Here is an 18249-nt window from a genome sequence, read left to right on the forward strand (position 1 = left end):
GATTCTTGGTGCTCTGAAAGGGCCAATGCTGCAGGTCACTGCAGGCCTGGTGTCCCTGGAAAATCATCGGCCTCTGGAACCCTGAGAGCACCTGGCGTGTCCTGGTGCAGTGCAGAGAGGAGCTGCAGGAGAGCACAGGGTGAGTAGGCAGAGAATCAGGGAATGGTTTGGGTTGGGAGGAACCTTAAAGCCCATCCAGTGCCACCCCTGCCATGGGCAGGGACACCTCCCACTGTCCCAGGCTGCTCCAAGCCCCAATGTCCAGCCTGGCCTTGGCCACTGCCAGGGATCCAGGGGCAGCCCCAGCTGCTCTGGGCACCCTGTGCCAGGGCCTGCCCACCCTCCCAGGGAACAATTCCTTCCCAATAACCCATCCAGCCCTGCCCTCTGGCACTGGGAAGCCATTCCCTGGGTCCTGTCACTACATGGTCTGGTCAGAAGTCCCTCCCCAGACTTCTGATAAGCCCCCAAGACACCCAAAAAAGCAAAATTCCAGAGCTGTCCAAAGGGACAGAGTAGCTCCCAGCTCTTGAAGGTTTTCACATCTCTCAGGGACCAGTTCAGCTCACTGAACCAGCAGAAAACAGGGCATTGCCCTTCCTTGCTTCCCTCTTTTCTTCCAGATGGAAAACTCAGACAAATCAGTGAAAAAATGTCCTGATTCGGGCAGGTGCTTCAAAAATGACCCACTCCCCACTACGTGCCAGGAGACATCGACTCCAGCACTGAACCCCTGCATGGTGTCCAGATGGTTGAGATTCATCTGGGATGTCCTGGAAGCTCCCATTACTCTTTATTAGCAGCCCAGGAGCCTGCTTGGGCCACACAAGGACTTGGACGACAAACTGATTAAAGACCAACCTAACGAACTCAAAGAGAATTCTTTAAATGGAGCCTGCTGTGCCTTGGAGAACTCCTGCCATGTCTATTTATTTAAATTTAATGGAATTTTTGTGGTAAGCTAATTAAAAATGAATTGATTATTTAAGAGGCAGTCAGAGCAGTTTAAGCACTGCTGACTTGATGATTTTAGTGTTTTCCTTAGAAAAGTGTTCCTAGCTATGGAGCTTTCTGCACGTACGGATGTTTAAGGGGGAGAAAAAGGATACAAAGAGGAAAGTGGATGAGTTTGGAGCTAGCCTTGGAGTGGTTTCTGGATAAGGGAGCAGCCATGGGGACAGGAGCAGGGCACATCCCAGCCCCCATCACAGAGCTGTGCAGCTGCCCCCAATAAACAGCTCCTGTCTCTGCTGAAGGCAGAGACCTGTCAGGAAATACAGGTGTTAAATAATGTACAAAATCCCTCTGCAGGGACTATCCTGCTCTGGCACTCGCTGGTTCTGAATGCATTTCAGGCACGGTACATTCCCTGCCTTCCCACAGAGCACAGAGCCACAGGCAGTGACCCCAACCACGATGCCAGTTTCCAGCCCAAACACTGGATGTCTCCACGCCACGTCTCCATCCCAAAGGATTTGCAGAGGTTCACTGAATGCAGGAGGCTTTGCCTGGCCCTGGAGCCACATCCCAGTGCAGGAGCAGAGCGGATACACTGGAACCAACACAGGGGCACCAAAGCTCAGCTCCATGGCCCCCAACCTCCCCAGCACAGATGACCCACATCCTCTCCAGCAGAATAAAAGAATGATGGGATTAATAAACTGGGGACAACAGCCAGGAGAGCCAGATGGCAAACACATCCTGCCCCGAGCCATGTTTACTTGTCTTTGGCTGAGAAAGTGAGGAACCACAGGGGGAGAAGTTCCCAGCCCCACACTGGCATCACAGGGCAGCAGCTCCCAGCACAACTTCCACCCCCAGTTTGATGGGGAAGGACGGGATTTCCTTCCAGATGCCATCTGGCTCTGCTGGACCTGGCTGCAGGTCAGAGCCTGGGCTCACCCATGCCCAGCTGGGCTATGGACACCTCCTTGGGATGCTCGTCCCCAGCAGACACCGGCTCCCAGCTGCTCTTCCAGCCTCAAATGGAACCTGGCACCCGGCACAGTGTGACTGTCCCCTGGCCCCATCCGGCAGTAGGGTGTGAGTGGATGTGACGGGGACGGTGTGGATGCTGTTGTGGTGCTGGGTGCTCTTCCCTCGGAGTGCAGGGCTAGGTGGCAGGGTCCCCAGATATCCCCAAAACCCAGGGCAGGGCACACTGATACCCCCATGCCTCAGGACAGGGTGGCAGGGCCCCCAAAATGTCTGTGTAAGCCAGGGCAGGGTGGCAGGGCAGGATCACAGAGCACTCAGATATCCCCATGCCCAGGACAGGGTGGCAGGGCCCCCAGATGTCCCTGCACCCCAGGGCATGCGCATGTCCCCAGAAGAGGGAAATTATCACCCAAAAGGCTGTGAAGGAAGAAGCTCCGGTCTGATTTTATCGCCCAGCTGGGCACCTATAGACATGCAAACGGTGTCGCTCTGCCCTGCGGGCACCTATAGACATGCAAAATGCTGTCACTGAGCCATCACCGGACACTATAGAGATGCAGGACGGTGTCACCGCTCCCAGCCCCCACCCAGGACACTCCCCGGCCCTGTCCCCGCCCGGCTGGGCTGCACTCAGTCCTACTCCCAGGTTACAGCGTGTTGTAAAGCTGTAGCTGCCAGCACGGCAGCTCCCGGTGCTGCTCTCGGCACCCAGGGCTTGGTGTCGGTGGCTGAGGGATCCCGTCCCCGTGTCCCCCCGTCCCCTTGTCCCCCTGGACACTGCTGCACACGGGGCTCAGCTCTGCTCCCCCACGCCAGTGAAGCTCCTCCTTGGAGCTGTGTGGAGCCCCCTGCACAGCCTGGCACACTCAGCCATGTACAAGGGGGTGCCCCGTCTGTGTCCCCCACGTGCCACACACCCCAGGGACCGTGACTGTCACCGCGTGGCGCCGGGCAAAGCTCACACGTCACTTCTGTGCAGACTTTGCACCACGAGCCACGTGAGCTTGGGGGCTTGGGCCAGTGACCCGTGAGCACACCCTGGCCTCACACGAGTGTGCCAGCCCTGTGACATCACAGGGGTGTGCCAGCCCTGCGCCATCGCGAGTGTGCCAGCCCTGCGTCCTCTCATGTGTGTGCCAGCCCTGTGCCACCACACGGATGTGCCAGCCCTGCACCATCACGTGCGTGATAGCCCTGTGACATCACAGGGGTGTGCCAGCTCTGTGCCATCGCGAGTGTGACAGCCCCATGCCGCCACACGTGTGTGCCAGCCTTGCACCATCATGCGAGTGTCCCAGCCCTGAAAGGCCACATGAATGTCCCATGTCAGCCTGGTGCTGTCACATAGAGGGTCCCACCCTTGCCCTGTCACACGTGTGACAATGTGGCCCATCCCACTCCCGTGTGCCATGTGCCACCCTTGGCCTTGTCACATGCGTCACATTGCAACCCATCCTGCTCCCATGTGCCACCCTCCCCATCACACATGTGACAACGTGGTCCATCCTGCTCCTGTGCCCATGTACCAACTTCAGCCTTGTCACACGTCATGCCACAACCTGCTCTGCTCCCATGTGCCACCCTTGCCCTGTCACACGTGTCACGCCACAGCCCTTCCTGCCCCCATGCACCATGTGTCACCCTCGCCTTGTCACGCATGTGTGACAATGTGGCCGGTCCCTTCCTGTGTCCATGTGCCACCTTCGCCCCATCAAATGCATGTGACACTGCTCTCATGTGCCATGTGCCACCCTGGCCCTGTCACACGCATGTGTCACACCGCAGCCTGTCCTGCTCTTGTGCCCATGTGCCACCCTCGCCCTTGTCACACGCATGTGTCACACTGCAGCCTGTCCTGCTCTTGTGCCCATGTGCCACCCTCGCCCTTGTCACACACGTGTCACACCGCAGCCTGTCCTTCTCCCATGTGCCACCCTCATCCCTGTCACAGCCTGTGCCACCGCAGCCCATCCTGTGCCATGTGTCACCCCCGTGTCACCCCCGTGTCACACCGCCCCGTGTCCCGGGGTCCCCGTCCCCGCGCGCCCCCGCCCCGCGCGCGCCGCTCGCTCCCCTCCGCGCGCGACCCCCGCCCGCATCCCGCGCGCGCCGCCGGGGGAAGGGGGTTGCGGGCGCGCGCGAGGGGGCCGCGGGAGCGCGCGCGCGGTGCGGGGGCAGCTGAGGACAGGGGGGAGGGAGGGGAGGGAAGGGAAGGGGGGAGGGACCGCGGGGCCGCGCCCGCCCCTCTCCCCGCCCGCCCCCTCCCCGCGTCTGTCGCGTCGCTCGGGCCCGGCTCGGCCCGGCCCCGGCGCCTCATTGTGCTTCGCCTCACGCCGGCCCAAGATGGCGGCGGCGCCCGAGAGCCCCGCGAGCCGCCAACGACAATAGAGGGAGGGACGGGACCCGCCGCCCCCCCGGCACCGGCCGCCCCTCCCCGCCGCTCCCGCCGCCCCCCGCCCGCCGCACCGCGCCCACGCCCCCGGCCCGGCCCGGCCGCCGCACCCCGCCCCGGCCGGCCCCTCTAGCATGGTGCGGGGCCGCCGCCGCCTCGTCCTCCAGCTGCCGACATGGGCGAGAGGCTGGAGCTGCGGCTGAAGTCGCCCGTGGGAGCCGAGCCCGCCGTGTACCCCTGGCCGCTGCCCGTCTACGTGAGTATGGCCCGGCCCCGCACCTGCCCCGCGCCCTGTCAGCGCCCCCGGCCCTGCCCTGGCCCTGGCACCCGCCGGGCGATCCCTCAGCGCCGGCCCTTCCCGGGATCCATCGGGATGATCGCCCCCCGTGCGGGAACCCCCCCAGAGCCCCGGCCCCGGGTGCCGCTGCTGCTCGCTTGGAAGTCAAATCCCCTATTTCATTTTATAATTGGTTGACTAAACCGAAGGGCGGGGAGGAGGAGGACTGGTTAATGAAAAGTTTTCGTGTTTTCCTCGCGCTGGGCTCGTGTAACCGGTTAATAACCGGTGCTGCTGCTGCGAGCGGGGTGGAATTCAGGGATTCTGGATGGGGGAATAGCTCTTAAATTATGGATGGCCTCGGGTGGTCGTGGGGACCCCCAGGACCAGCCGCAGAGTGGGAATAAACGGTGGCCAGCGGCAGTTGTGGGTCTGGAGGCAGCGCTGGTGTCGTGGGGCTGCTGCCAGTTCCCCTCCAGCCGTGCCCTTGGAGCTCCCCTTTTATTTATCCCGAGCAGAATTCAAGCCAGCCGCAATCCTCGTGCTTCCAAATAAAATGTCACTTGTCCTTGCTTAGCTACCGAGCGGCGTTTTTCCTTAACTTGCCTGACTTTCTCCCGAGCCCGGGCGAGCGATGTGTGACCTTGATAACAATGTCCATGTTCAAATTAGGGACAATCCCACGAGAGGCGAAAGGCTCCGGGAAGGGTATTTTTGGATGTGTGTAGGCTTCCTATCAACCCTTGAACAATTTCTCTCCCTAACTGCGCGTAGCCCCTCGGAGCACAGTTTGCAAAGGCAAAACCTCTCTCTATATGTTTACTTGGCGCAGGCACTGTTGATTATTCCTGCGTTCCAGGCTGTGCTGTTGTACGTGAGCCGCTTCCCGGCGAGAACACGCTGGGACGAACAGGCTGGGGCAGCTGATACTGCTGATGTTGTTGCTCGCTTTGGCAATCGCTTATGTGTGAGCGATTAGGAATATATCGCTCGTGGCAGGGGGAGACTGCTGCCTGCTCCTATCTGCCGCCTGCCTTTTGGGGCTGCTGCTCTAGCCGTGCCTTTCCAAAACATCCTCCATGCAGGCTGGCGTGCGGCTCCCGGCGTGTCTCCCAGCACACACTGGTTAAACGCAGCCTTTCCTGTTTGGGCAGCTCTGTCAGTGTTGGCGGGCGCGCGCTCTGCTCAAATTGTCAGAAACTGAAAGTACAAGCGATGACCGGGTTCGGTTTTCCTCGCCAAATATTAACTCGTGTTCCCCCCCGCCTCCACCCCGCTCCCCGAGCGGGTTATGTGAAGCGGAGGTTAAAGATTACGCGGGATAGGGATTAATCTGGGATGGAGGGATGGTTTTATGTCTGTTCACAAAGATTCCTACAGGCTTAAAAACCGAAAAACCGAACCCCCCGCCCTTTATTTTAGGGATGAAACGTGTGTTTTGCAGCATGGGAAGTAAGGATTTAGTTGCTTTGGGAAAACTTGAGCAGCTGTTTTTGAAAATGGCAGAATAAATAGAATTTCTTCTCAGTTAATCAGAAATGCTGCGGATGGTGGTGGGGGTGTGATCCCCGTGTGCTGAGAAATACCACAAACCCCAAACATCCTGCCATTAAACGGTCCGCTTGGCATTGCCAGCTTCTCCACAGTCATTCCCGAGTGGACGTTTCACCTGGGGCCGAGCAGCATCGCGCCCCGCAGCTCCGGGCAGCGGAGCGCGGCAGCGGCCACGGCGTGCCCGCACACACGCACGCCCCGGCGCTGGCCGCGGCTCCGGCTGAACCCTGGGGCTCTGCAAACAAATCCCTGTGTCCGTGGCAGCGCTTGGCCTGCTGACATCGTGCTCTGCTGAACTGCAGCCGCGCTTTCCCCGCGCTGGCGCGGCCCCGAGCTGCCGGGAGAGCTCGGCTCGCCTTGACGTAAGCAGAACATTTCTTAGTTTCACCGCTCGTGGTTCCGAGGAAGCAAGGTGGGATAGCTGAGGGCAGGGGAAAAAAAAAAGCACACCACGCTTCAAGGAGTTTTATTTAGCGGCGTTCTGGTTGCTTCCTGTTGTACGCTGTGAGATGTGTTTTCCGAGGAGAGCTGGAGGGAAAGGGGAAGGGAAGCTCACGGTCCTGGCTGGTTATTTTTGGTGAGAGCAGCAGCAGTGCCAGGGAGTCATCTTTCCCAACATCCGAGGCTCTGTAGTGTGAACCTGCTGCGTGCCCGGGCTCCGTGGTGTGATGTAACCCTGCCTTGAGTAACCTGGCTATTTTTATGCTCTTACTACATCTTAAATTAGCGGCGTCGGTGTTGCTGCGTAGAAGGCTGGTCTCTCCTATTAATGGACGCCTGAATTAATACCGTGGCTCTTTATTGCTGCGCTGCTGCTTATTTCGTGTATAATAGGAAAAGTGGGGTCTCTCCAGACTGCTGAGTCCGGATAATAGCCCGGCTGACAACCCGATGCTTGTTGGGATGCTAAAAGAGCCGGGGAGGCTGATGTGAAACATGTATTTCCCTCCGAGTCTAATTAGGGCCGTGGGAGGAGAGAGAGCGGCGGCGGTGGTGCAGCTCCAGCCTCCCACTGGCTTCCACACAAAACTGAAAGTGCGGCTCCTTCCCCCGCCTTCCGCCGCCTCAAAGGAAAGGCCACGGTGCCCTAATGAAGCCGTGGTGAGCCGTGCTGGCCGTGCCACACTGTGATGAGTAAGTTGAATAGTGCATGGTGAGTAATCTCTCCTCATGACTCACAAAATATTTTCTGATGTTGACCTCTGTTTTTGTGACTGCCCCGCTTAATCAGAGCTGAAGTGAGTGTGCTCTTTTGTGTGCTGGTTAACTCGTCGGCTCCCACGTACCTGCCCCACTTTTTGCCTGTGCCAGGTAGTCAAGAGACCAGGGATACGGTGTTAAAATTTTAATTTTGATACTAGGAAAGATACAGGCCTGGATAAAGGAAGTATTTGGGTGAGAGACTGGAGTTAATGGATCTAACTGGTCTTAAACAGGCTACTGCTGGTGGAGGATGGCATTTTCAGTCATACTTCAAGTATTGCTGAGCATAACTTGGTACTCATTACTTAGATCTGAAGGGTACAAGGGTTGAAGTCCCCTTGTGTAGTTTTAAGACTTGCAGGTATTTAGGTTTTCTTCCCCTAGAATTTTTCTTAAAATGATTCATTCTCTTGTCTCTTTTACTATAGTTAAATTTGAATATGGATTAGGTTTAAATGCGGAGGTTTTTCATTTTACCACAATAAGCTCTGCCTGATCTGTGAGGTGTCTCAGGTTGTACTTTGAACTCCTGACAAATTCCTGCTTAAGAGTCGCAGGCTGTTGTGTGTGCAGGAGGGAGAAAGGGGTGGGAGTGTTGTGGGGTGGATCAGCCCTACAGTCTGGTCTGGCAGGGTTCTGCTGATGTATCTGTGGCACCAGAGAGGGATTGCTTGCGCAGGGAGCTGAAGCAACAGGAAGTTCAGAGCTGCTGAGGCCAATAACTGTCCCCAAAATCGATGTTTGCTGGACTGCACCCTATTGCAGCGTAAGAGTTGTTGAATGTGGAAAAGCCTGTTTGCAGTCTGTCAAAGACAGGACACTGCTTCTTTCATCTCCTCTCCTCAAGGCTTGCACTGCTGGGGTTGGCAGAGTGATCACGGTGTCAGGGCTGAGCGGGGACAGGAGGCACAGCCAGGTGCTGAGGGAGGGCCTGCTTGTGCAGGGCTGTTGTGCCACCGTGTCCTTCACCCCACTGCCTGTGAGGTGTTCAATAGGGTGCCAGTCCTTTCCACTTTCAGAATTCGACATCTGCCTGTGTTGCTCTGTCCCCTACTGGGTGGCATTCCCATGGAAGGTGGCTGCAAGCATCCATGTGTGTCAGGTTGTTGTGGGTTGTGTTCCCCTCTCCCCCTTTGACTTGTACGGGCCAGGGGCTTGAGTTGTGACAGCACCTGGGAACTCCTCCTGCAGCCCCTGGGCATTCCAGTAGGGTTGTGCTCCGGGTATAGGATCACGGAATCATGGAATGGTTTGGCTTGGAAGGGACCTTAAAGCCCATCCAGTCCCACCCCCTTCCACTATCTCAGGCTGCTCCAAGCCCCATCCAACCTGGCCTTGGACACTTCCAGGGATGGGGAAGCCGCAGCTGCTCTGGGCACCTTGTGCCAGGGCCTCCCCACCTTCACAGCCAAGAATTTTTCTTCTGCCCTAGTTACCACATGGTAACACCATTTTTTGTCATCTACCAATTTTATTCTCTTCTTCCAGACTTTGACTCTGTCCCAGGAGGGGACAGTCCTGGTTGTGCCGCTGTGCACATCTTTACAGGGTGAGGTGCCTCTGCCCTGAGCTGCTGGAGCTTAAACCTCCAAATAAGCACCTGTGATGAGAAGTCTGGCTTGAAAAATTAATTTATTTGTCTGTGTTCCTCCTCGTTGCTGCTGACTTTCCACTCAGCTGTGATGGCAAGAAAATTCTCATTTTCTAATTGAGTGTTGTCAGAGCATCACCCTGCACCTGGAGGTGTGTGTGACTGCTACTGGGAGTAATGGGATACAAGCTTCTTACTACTGGATTTTGTTCAGGTGGGAGGGTGCAGAGTGTGGGTTTTGGTTTTTTTTCTCTCTCTCTACTGTCGTGATCGAGCTGATACCATTCTGTCACCAAAGGAATGTGCTGTGCAGGGAGACCTCAAGGGCAGGGAGTGTTAATGAAAATCACAGCCCCGTGGGGATTGTCACCTTTGGAATTAAAGATCAACGGTGGAGATGAATAACAAACCTTGTCTGAGAGTTTAATCCTCTTTTTTTTTATGAGTGTCACTCAGCTTTCCCGGGAAGAGCTTCTGCGATGCCTGGCTTTGACTTCCCAGGCAGCGAGGCAGGTGTGGGAGCATTGGGTGCCATAGAATGGTGCCGTAGATGAATTTGAGAAGGACCTAAATAGGAGCTAAATTGTTCGCTTGGGGCTGGAGCTGCCCTGCTGCTGAGGGTGGTCCTGTGCATCCTGCCCTCGGCCACAGATCCATCCCGTCCTTATTCCATACCCCACTGCTCTCCTGTGGGATGAGCTGATGGAAAACACGTTTTGCACGTGCTCCCGGCTTTTCCCTAGGATCAGGCCGTGCTGGAGGGGGAAGGTGAAGCCCTCCTGATCCTCCCTGCGGGTGGGAGCCTTGCTGCCTGTGGAGCTGTGTGTGGGGCGGCTCTGGGAACGGGATCGCTGGAAATATCTGGGCTGGAAAAAAATGTTGCAGTGTTTTCAGAGGCGGCCCCCCCGCCCCGCTCTGTGAAATGTGAGTCAGGGCCTGCCCGGGGCAGGCGGCCCTACAAAGGAGGCAGAGGAGGAAACTGTTGCTCTGCCTTTGCCAGGCAAAAACCTCCTTACCCCCTGAGTAATCGCCCAGAAATTCGGCAGCCGAGGCTGAGTTCGCTGGTGTTGATGCAGCTTGTTGGGAAATGCTTGTGAGGATGACTAATCACTTAGAGAAGCTTCTCTGGTGAGGGAAAGGTTTGAAAACTCAGCACAGTTCCGATTTCTCAGCACCTCTCTCTCTGCCTGCCCTCCCCGGTTGTAAAACCACCTGGAGTGGGGAGAGAGAGCAGCGTAAAACTGGGAAATACTGACTCCGTCATTTCAAAAGCACTTGGGTTTCTCTACTGCCCAGCAGATCACAGAGTTGGCGCAGTTACATCATTTTTTTCTGTCCTTTTCCCCAGTGCCAGGGGGACTCAGGGATGTGCTCTTGGGAGGCAGGTGAGCCCTACGGCGTTAATTGTGTAGCACGTGGGCAGCACAGAAGAGCAGTTTCCTTCTGGGCTTTACCCTTTGAAGTAGAACTTGCCCTGAGTGACAATCGGTGCTTGTTCAGTTCTCAGACTCCTTTTGTTCCAAGCTCTGACCCGTTGGATACAAGATAAATCATGAGTTCAGTTAACAGACATTTTTTCCCCAGTATTTCTGTAAGAAAAGTGAAAGTTGGTCTCTTGTCTTGCATCTTAAGACCCCACTAGTATTTATTTTTTTAAATGTAACTGATTTATCTGAAAGGGAACTGTTGAAAGACAGAGTAGCTGTCCAAGATTGCTCGTTTTCCCCCTTTCATTCATCAGCAGATGAGTGAGGATTAATGTTCCTGTCCCAGCCAAAGTTCCGTCTCAGGCAATTCAAATTTATCTACCTAAAAATTCACCCATCAGCTCCAGTTGGACACAGCACTGAAAGCTTTCAGTGTGCTAGGGGAAATCCATGCCCCCACATGCAGCTCCAGCTCTTGTCCTTCGTGGCAGCCTTATTATATATGGAGATGATTATCCTTTCAAGTCTCAGATATGGGACTGAATTGTGTTGCCTCTGGGAATTTAGGCAAAATATCTTACCTCTTGGTATGTGAGATTTATGGGGGATTTAATCACCCTTCTCCCCAGACATCCATATGTCTACTTTTGTACTCTTCCTTCTTTCTTTTCCCCCTTTCACATTGACTTGCTTTTTTTCTTCCTGCTTTGAGTTAATCTTTAACTGTCTGATTAAAGTTCTGCACTATAATGATCAACACAAGGACCAGAGGTGGGGTGAATTTCTTTTGTCCCTTATAGTGTCTTTTGTCACAGATTGATAATCATAAAGTGTCTCAACATATTTTTACTTTAATTATTTTCTCCTTCCTAACAGAAGGATCCACAGAAGGAGGAAAGTTTAATGTTAGGAATTGTGAACATATTTACTTTCATGGTAATTATTAAAGACAAAACTAACTCTGAAGAGGAACAAGAAATAAAACTGAATAGGAAAGTTGGCCACATGCTGCTATAGCTATCAAATAAAGTAGGGACTATTTTTAGAGCATAGGAAGAGGGTGAGTATATTTTACAGCAGGAAATGATGGTTTCGTAGATCAGAGCAGATCTGTGAGTAACGAAAAAGTTCCTGTTCAGAGTATTTTGGTTTGTTTCATTTCATGAGTGAATGAGAGTTTTCTAAAAATTTGCTGAAAGAACTTTGTAGTGTTGGATGAAAAATCTAAGATAAATGAAACATTGGAAAACTTAGCCAAACCAAACATTACAGAAAGTTCTGAATAAGTTTCTTAGTAAAAAATTGATGGGTTTTAATACTGTTTCTTTGTTATTTTCTGTGTACTGTAAAGGGCAGTTTCCTGAGGTTTTGGCATTAATGTGTCATTTACTTCTTGGAGCTCAGCAATATTATTAATTTTGACACTTGTAAAATTTTAACAACTGTGAGCTTTTGAGGCTTCTCTTCCATTCCTCAGCTGGATTCCCACTGGGTTGCAGGTGGTTCCCTCTGGTTCCCGTATGTGTTGGCAACAAGACCTGGGAGATCAGGTGCTGGCTCAGGGTGGCCTCTTGACCCTCTGGAGCTGGGCTTGGAGTCTTTGTGGATCTTACCTTGGCTTCTATCCCTGCTCACAACAGCAAACAGTCATTTGTAATTCTGTATTCTGTGAAGAATACATTGTAATATTGTAGGGTCATTTAAAAGTCTTTAAAAGCTCGTGGAAATGGTTGGTGGCTGGAAGTTGATGTCTGCTGTTCAGAACCTCCACTGAACGACTGCTCTGCTCCACAAGTTGAAGCTTCTGAAGGAAAACCCATAATCTATTGGGGTTTTTTTGTACCTAAGAAAGCACCTTTCTTTAGGAGCCCAGTGGGCTTCAGAACAAGTACAAGGTTTTATTGCTGACTTCTGTTATGTGGAATATTTATGCGTCTTTAATAGGAGCAGAATTTCTGAGCTGTCCAAGACTGAGTTGTCTTTACAGAATATAAAGCGGTTCTTTAAGCTGTTGTTGTCTCACCAGTTTTCCCTGCAGGAGACAGGGCTCAGGTTGTGCCATGAGCTTCCTTCCAGCACCCACCGAGGGTGTGGGAAGACCCTGGGCTCGAGAAGGACACGGTGGCTGCTTCCAGCACCAGGGATTTTGGGACTCTGTGTTCATTTCTTCCCTTGGGTTCCATGTGAAGGTTTGTTTCTGGCAGTGTGGGTGATCAGAGGTGTCTTGTGCTCCCTTGTACCTGCACAGGTGGGGTGTTCCCCTGCTAGCACAGGCCGTGGTTCCTGGGGAGGTGCAGGTTTGCAGCTGGAACATCTGCAGGTAGAAATGACTCTTGTCATCTCTGCCCGCTTGTGCCTGAGCTGCCCTCACCCTTGGAACAGTGTTTGTGAACTGGTCTGGTTGGAAGGGAACTGAGCCAAAACTCCACAAGGGTTTAGTTTTAGCTGAGGCCTCCCCTCCCTTTGCTGTGTGCAAGCAAGAGGTGACTTTTGGGGAAGTGGTGACAGGGCAGGTGGCTGGATGGGGTTAAACTGTCTGTGAAATGGTGGCAGGGCTGGCTTCCTCTGCTCCAGGGAGTGAAAGCCCAGCAGTTCCCTCTGTCCCACAACAAGCAGTCCTGGGTTCTTGTGCACGTGCGCATGGGATCACCGCAGCACCTGCCCACTGCCTCCAGCTGCCCTGGTGTGGGCAGGGTGTGTCACTGCCTAAAACTCGCCTGGGAGGGCAGAAGGACACACCAGTGAATTGCTGTTTTACCAAAGTAGTTGCATTCCCCGATATATTCAAACATCAACATTATTTTTAACTGGCTTTTTTTTGCATAGTAGAATTACTTCTTTTGTCTGGCTTAGCTGGGGAAGCTCATCCTGCCGTGACTGTCCTGTGTGCCTGTAACACTCCTGCAGGCAGACTGCATGTTAATGGATTTACACAGCCCCTTCGCACGTACCAGGGGAACCATTCCCTCCTGCATCTGTGCAGTGTCCGTAGCAACAGTTGGAATTGCTGTGTGGAAAGGCAAACCCGTCTTACTGTGGCTGAAGTAGAGGCAGTGGAAGTGCAATCCCTGTTGCTAAATGATTATCCAGAGCAGTTTGGATCTTCTTTTCCAATGCTTATTTCCTTTGTTAGTTTATTTTGGATCTTGGGCCAACCTTTTCTTTTGTTTAAATGTCCTTATGAAGCCGTTAAGGAGGCCATAGTGACCACCATGGTTTCCATTTGGTTTTGTGTGGCAGTAACTTAGAAACTACTGAAGCTGCCTCCTGCTGTGTGGGAGATGGACTTCCAAATGCAGTCTTGGGAGCTCTTCCTTCCTTTGTCTTTACTTCTCTGAAACTGGGAGGAAAAGTATGGACACAAGGTGTTCTCTGCAGGACATCTCTTTTTATACATTCTAATATAAATGTATTCTTGTGAATGTCCTTGTGCTTTCTTGATTAAGGGAATGACAGTAATTGGGTGGTTCAGAGGAGACTTTTGGTCCTTGTCTCTCTTGGTAAGAAAACTTGTGCTTTGGTTGTTGCTATGGAAGCTAAAATGGCACAGTCTTGATTTGGGATAAAATCTGGTAATATTAAACTGAGTCTTGCTATCCAGTATGGAATACTGCATGGAGCAGGCTTTCCCTTTCCCTTACTCAAGGTTTAACTGGCATTTGAACACAAGGAAAACTCCTTAAAATGCAAAGTGATGGAAGGCAGAGCTGGCAGGACATGAAGCCCGAGATCCTCCCTTTATTGAGCAGCTCCTGGCTGCTGCAGCAGCTGGAAGTGCTTTGGCTTTGGCTTTTCACTGACTCCTGTGACTCCTGTGTTCAGGTGTGTTGGCTGTGGATGTGCTCTGGACAGGGGGACTGTGCTGGTGGGTCTCTCTAGGTGGGTTAAGTGAAATTAACCCTGTGGGAGGAGGAACACAAGCTTCTGAGAGGCTAAAGTCCCTGGTTTGTGAGGGCATCTGTGTGCCACGCAGAATGCTGGTTCTTTCCTGGCTGCCAGGGAAGCTGCAGCTGCAGTGGCTCACGTTGCCTTTCCTGGTGTCCAGAGAAACCCTTATCATCCTTCCCAGATGGAGGGAAGCGAGGGGCTTGAAAGAGGCACTTGTCCCACCAGCCTTCTGCAAGATTGATTGGCTTTTCCTAATCCATCTTTTTGATCTCTGCTAACCATCTTGTCTGCAGCTGTAACATCCTCTCCTTTGGATTTATAGACTGCTGCCTGGGGAGAGAGAGCTGCCACTGCAGGCAACCAAGCTGTTGTTTAAACCCAGGGGCTGGTGGGACTGACCTCTTTTGTTTTGCGAGTTAAACGGGTCGTATGGAGATCAGAATTTGGCAAATCCAAATGACTTCTGTTAATCCATGAGTGGTGTCCGTGTTCAGGACTTGGGAGGAGCTGGTGTTACATTGGAGAGCTGGAAATGTATCTAGACAGGGTCATTAAAAGGTACACAAGTGTTGCCATTGATTTATTTGTAACCGGCTTGTTTCAGCTTTGGTTTTCACACATCTGCTGGACAGGGGAAAGCTGTAGGAGATCTGTCCCTCCTGCTCTGCCCCTGCGTGACCACAGCTGCTTTTCACACTTCTGAAGAGCTGCTTTGGTCACCTGGCCTGTTTTTGGGGGAGGAAGCGTGGTCTGGTGTGTCAGAACTGTCTCTGAAAGGGCAGGGGTTGCTTTGGTGGGGGACAGTTTAGTCTGGGCTATGCCCAGAAATGTTCCTATGAACAGGAGGTAAGGGGTTGTAAAGGTTTGTGTGTGGTGCTGGGAGAGTGAAAGATTGAGGGGGCCTGAGCTGTAGTTCCTTTTTTTCTTGCAAGAACTTATCCAGGTTTTAAAACCATTTGTTTGCTGCTCAGGTCTGCAGGCTTTTTGGGCTACCTTTTTACTGTGTAGACGATCAGATCTCACAAAGATCCCACTTTCATAGGATCATGAAATCCCAGATATGGGTTGGAAGGGACCATAAATTCATCCAGTTGCACCCCCTGCCATGGGCAGGGACACCTTCCACCATCCCAGGTTGCTCCAAGCCCTGTCCAGTCTGGATGAGGCCTAACTTGACATGTGGTGAGATGAAGTTTAGAAAAATACGGTGTTCACCCCCAAGCTCCAACTTAGGCTTACCTCAAGGCCAAGCACAGTTTCATAAGAAGAACCCAAATAAAAAAAAGATGCAAATTTGGAAGGGCTCTGGGGTGGTGTTTCTTGCTCCAGGCAGTGCTGGCTGCCCAGTTTAACTGAACAAGTTCTTTGCGTTTGAGGATGGAAATCAGAATATTTAAAACTGTTCCTTTAGGTTATAGATTCACTTTAGACTATGGATTGTTGCACTGAGGGATAACTGTCCTGTACAAACACACCCAGGAGTCTGGGATATGGTACTGGAACACAGAATTAATCAAAATCTTGCCATTTAAGTATGTTAAGGGATGTTAACTTGAAAAATTGATGTAACCAAAGCAGCCACACCTGGAGGAGGAGTGTAGGGCTTTGTGTTCAGGGGGAATTACAAACCTTTCCAACAGCCAGCTTGTGGCAAAAATGTTGCAATCTAATTTATACCTGACCTTGCTCTTGTAGACTGTTCTGTAGAAATGGCTGATTTAGCTGCTTTTATTAGGAATTTGGTGCTTTGTAGAACAAAGTTGTGCACAGATAACTGAGCTGTGGCTGCTGCTGATCCTGTCATGCACACCGTGGTCTCTGTATTTATAATGTGTGTTATTGGGGCTGCTTTAGTTTTCTCACCCCGGTGGCAGAGTAAGAGCTGTGAGTGCTGCTGAGTCCTGGAATAGCCTGAGCTGGAAGGGACCCTCAGGGATCATCAGTGCAGCCCCTGGCCCTGCACAGACACCCCAACAGCCCCAGCCTGGGCATCCCTGAGAGCGCTGTCCAAACGCTCCTGCAGCTCTGGCAGCCTCGGGGCCGGGCCCATTCCCTGGGGAGCCTGGGCAGTGCCCAGCACCTGAGTTCTGCTCATATTGGTGATTTTTAAATTTGGGTTAACAAACAAAAGAGTGTGATTATAGAAAAGGATAATGATTGCTTCAACATAGATATTTGGAAGGAGCTTTTGGGCAGTGTCTTATTTGGCTTTTAAATCACATATTAGGGCTTCTTGTATCTGCAAGATACAGAAGGTCTTTTTTATGAGGAGGTGAAGGAAAAGATTGAACTCTTAAAATTTGCTCTGTGGTCCAACCTCCATGGCCTGAAGGGTGACAGGAGTTGGTGTCTGTAGGAGGACGCAGCCCTGTGTTTGTGGGACAGGAGCTGTGTGTGCTGGGGGCACTGGTGTGCTCAGAGTTACAGCAGTGGGGGTGTTGCTGGCTCCAAACTCCTGTGCTCAGAGGTGTAGGAACATGTGGATGAAGAAACCTGTTGTAAGAATCAGAACTATGAAGCTGTTGAGTCCTGCTGGCTGGAACTGTGCTCCACTGTTTTCCATAGAATGTTGGATTCTCTTTGAAGTGACTTTTGAGAAAGTGTCTGCTTTCTTTCTGTTACTTTTTCCAATGAAATATCTTGGCAAAAACGATTGAACTTTCTCTGAGAACTCACGTTTCAATTTAAAATTCAGCGTTTAGGTTGAAGACCAGAACTCTGAAAGTTCAGCTGGAGAGGGTTGGCTGCAACAACTCAATGTGTGTTTAGGTTGGGTTTATTTAAAACTTGTTGAAAAGAGCTTTGGGCAGTCTCAAAAATTACTGCAGACTGTAACTCTTTACTTTAAATACTTTCCACATTAAAGAGATAAGGGTGATTGTGAAAAGCTTCCATTTATGTGGCTCAGAAGATTCCAAGGGCCTCTCAGATGACATAAATACAGGAACATTGGAAAGTACATCCAGGCCAGGAGCAGCACGTAGTGTGCTCCATCCCCTCCAGCGCAGGGAGGAGGGAGGGAGAGCAGCCTGGAGCACGAGGAGGGTGAATGGAGCTGCTCTTTGTGACAGAGAGCACCGTGGTGCCATCATCTTGTGACTGGGAACAGAACACAGAGGCTGCTTGAGCCTCGGCCAAAAGGCTTCTGCACGTGGGATTCCAGGATTGATGGAGTCTGTGGGAGGCTCTTCCCCAAGAGGTGCCACTGCCAAAGCCCTGTGGGTGTCACAGTCCAGCACGACACACGAGCACAGCCTGCCTGCAACCTGAGTCATGGGCACTGCTGCTGGGAAAAATAATATAAAACACCTGAACTGAGCCAAAAAACCCAAACTCAAAGCCATGGCTGAATTGGAGAAGCTTCAGGGCACCTTTGGGGGTGCAGGGTTGGCTGTTGGCTGAGCAGGGTGAGGTTGGTCGGGCTGCTGGTGCTGCAGCAGAGCCATCAGGAATCACCATCCATCCTCCCAAGCTGCTGGATTCAGTGTTCCTCCCCGGGGCTGTGAGGGATCCGGGTTAAAGCTGCTGCTCCGAGCTCTGCTGTGTGGCTCACCTGAACCACTGCATCTGCTTGGGATGCTGGTGGCAGAGGCTGGAGCAGGGCCAGGAATTGGGAAGTTTGGAAGGCTGATGGCAGAGGTTGGCTGGAGCAGGATCAGGAATCTGGGGGGTTTAGAAGGCCCATGGCAGAGGCTGGAGCTGGGTGAGGATTTGGGGGATTTCTATTCCATTTGCCTTTTGGTTGCCTCAGACTCCCCATCAGGGCTGTAACCTGAACACAGATGTGATGCCTGCTGCTGCTCAGTGTCTTTTCTGATTAAATCATACAACCCTAATGATGAAATGGGGCCGGAAGTTTCTCTAAGAAAAGGGAAGCTGCTCTGTATTCCCTTCAGATCTGTTTCCCTGCTTCCCTCAATCTTCCACAGCCAGCTCTGCTTTGAAGAAATGCATGAGATCTTACTGGATTTTGTTTGCA

The 18249-nt window shown here is 52.4% G+C and overlaps 1 protein-coding gene across 8 annotated transcripts in view; it reads left to right on the top strand.

Moving 5' to 3' along the window:
* The first annotated feature begins 4423 nt into the window (after positions 1 to 4423).
* Positions 4424 to 18249, top strand: part of DOT1L (DOT1 like histone lysine methyltransferase) — a 75739-nt gene continuing 61913 nt past the window's right edge. For 3 of the 8 annotated variants that reach the window (XM_048287578.1, XM_048287580.1, XM_048287581.1), the window contains exon 1: positions 4424 to 4586. In XM_048287578.1, the coding sequence (XP_048143535.1) occupies positions 4506 to 4586 (81 nt within the window). In that variant the 5' untranslated portion in view covers positions 4424 to 4505. Of the gene's footprint in view, positions 4587 to 7157; positions 7315 to 18249 lie in introns of those variants that run through there. The other 5 variants (XR_007200145.1, XM_048287583.1, XM_048287584.1 and 2 more) reach the window with 4 other exon arrangements.

This window comes from Corvus hawaiiensis, chromosome 28 (assembly GCF_020740725.1).
Source record: "Corvus hawaiiensis isolate bCorHaw1 chromosome 28, bCorHaw1.pri.cur, whole genome shotgun sequence".
NCBI classification, from domain to species: domain Eukaryota; kingdom Metazoa; phylum Chordata; class Aves; order Passeriformes; family Corvidae; genus Corvus; species Corvus hawaiiensis.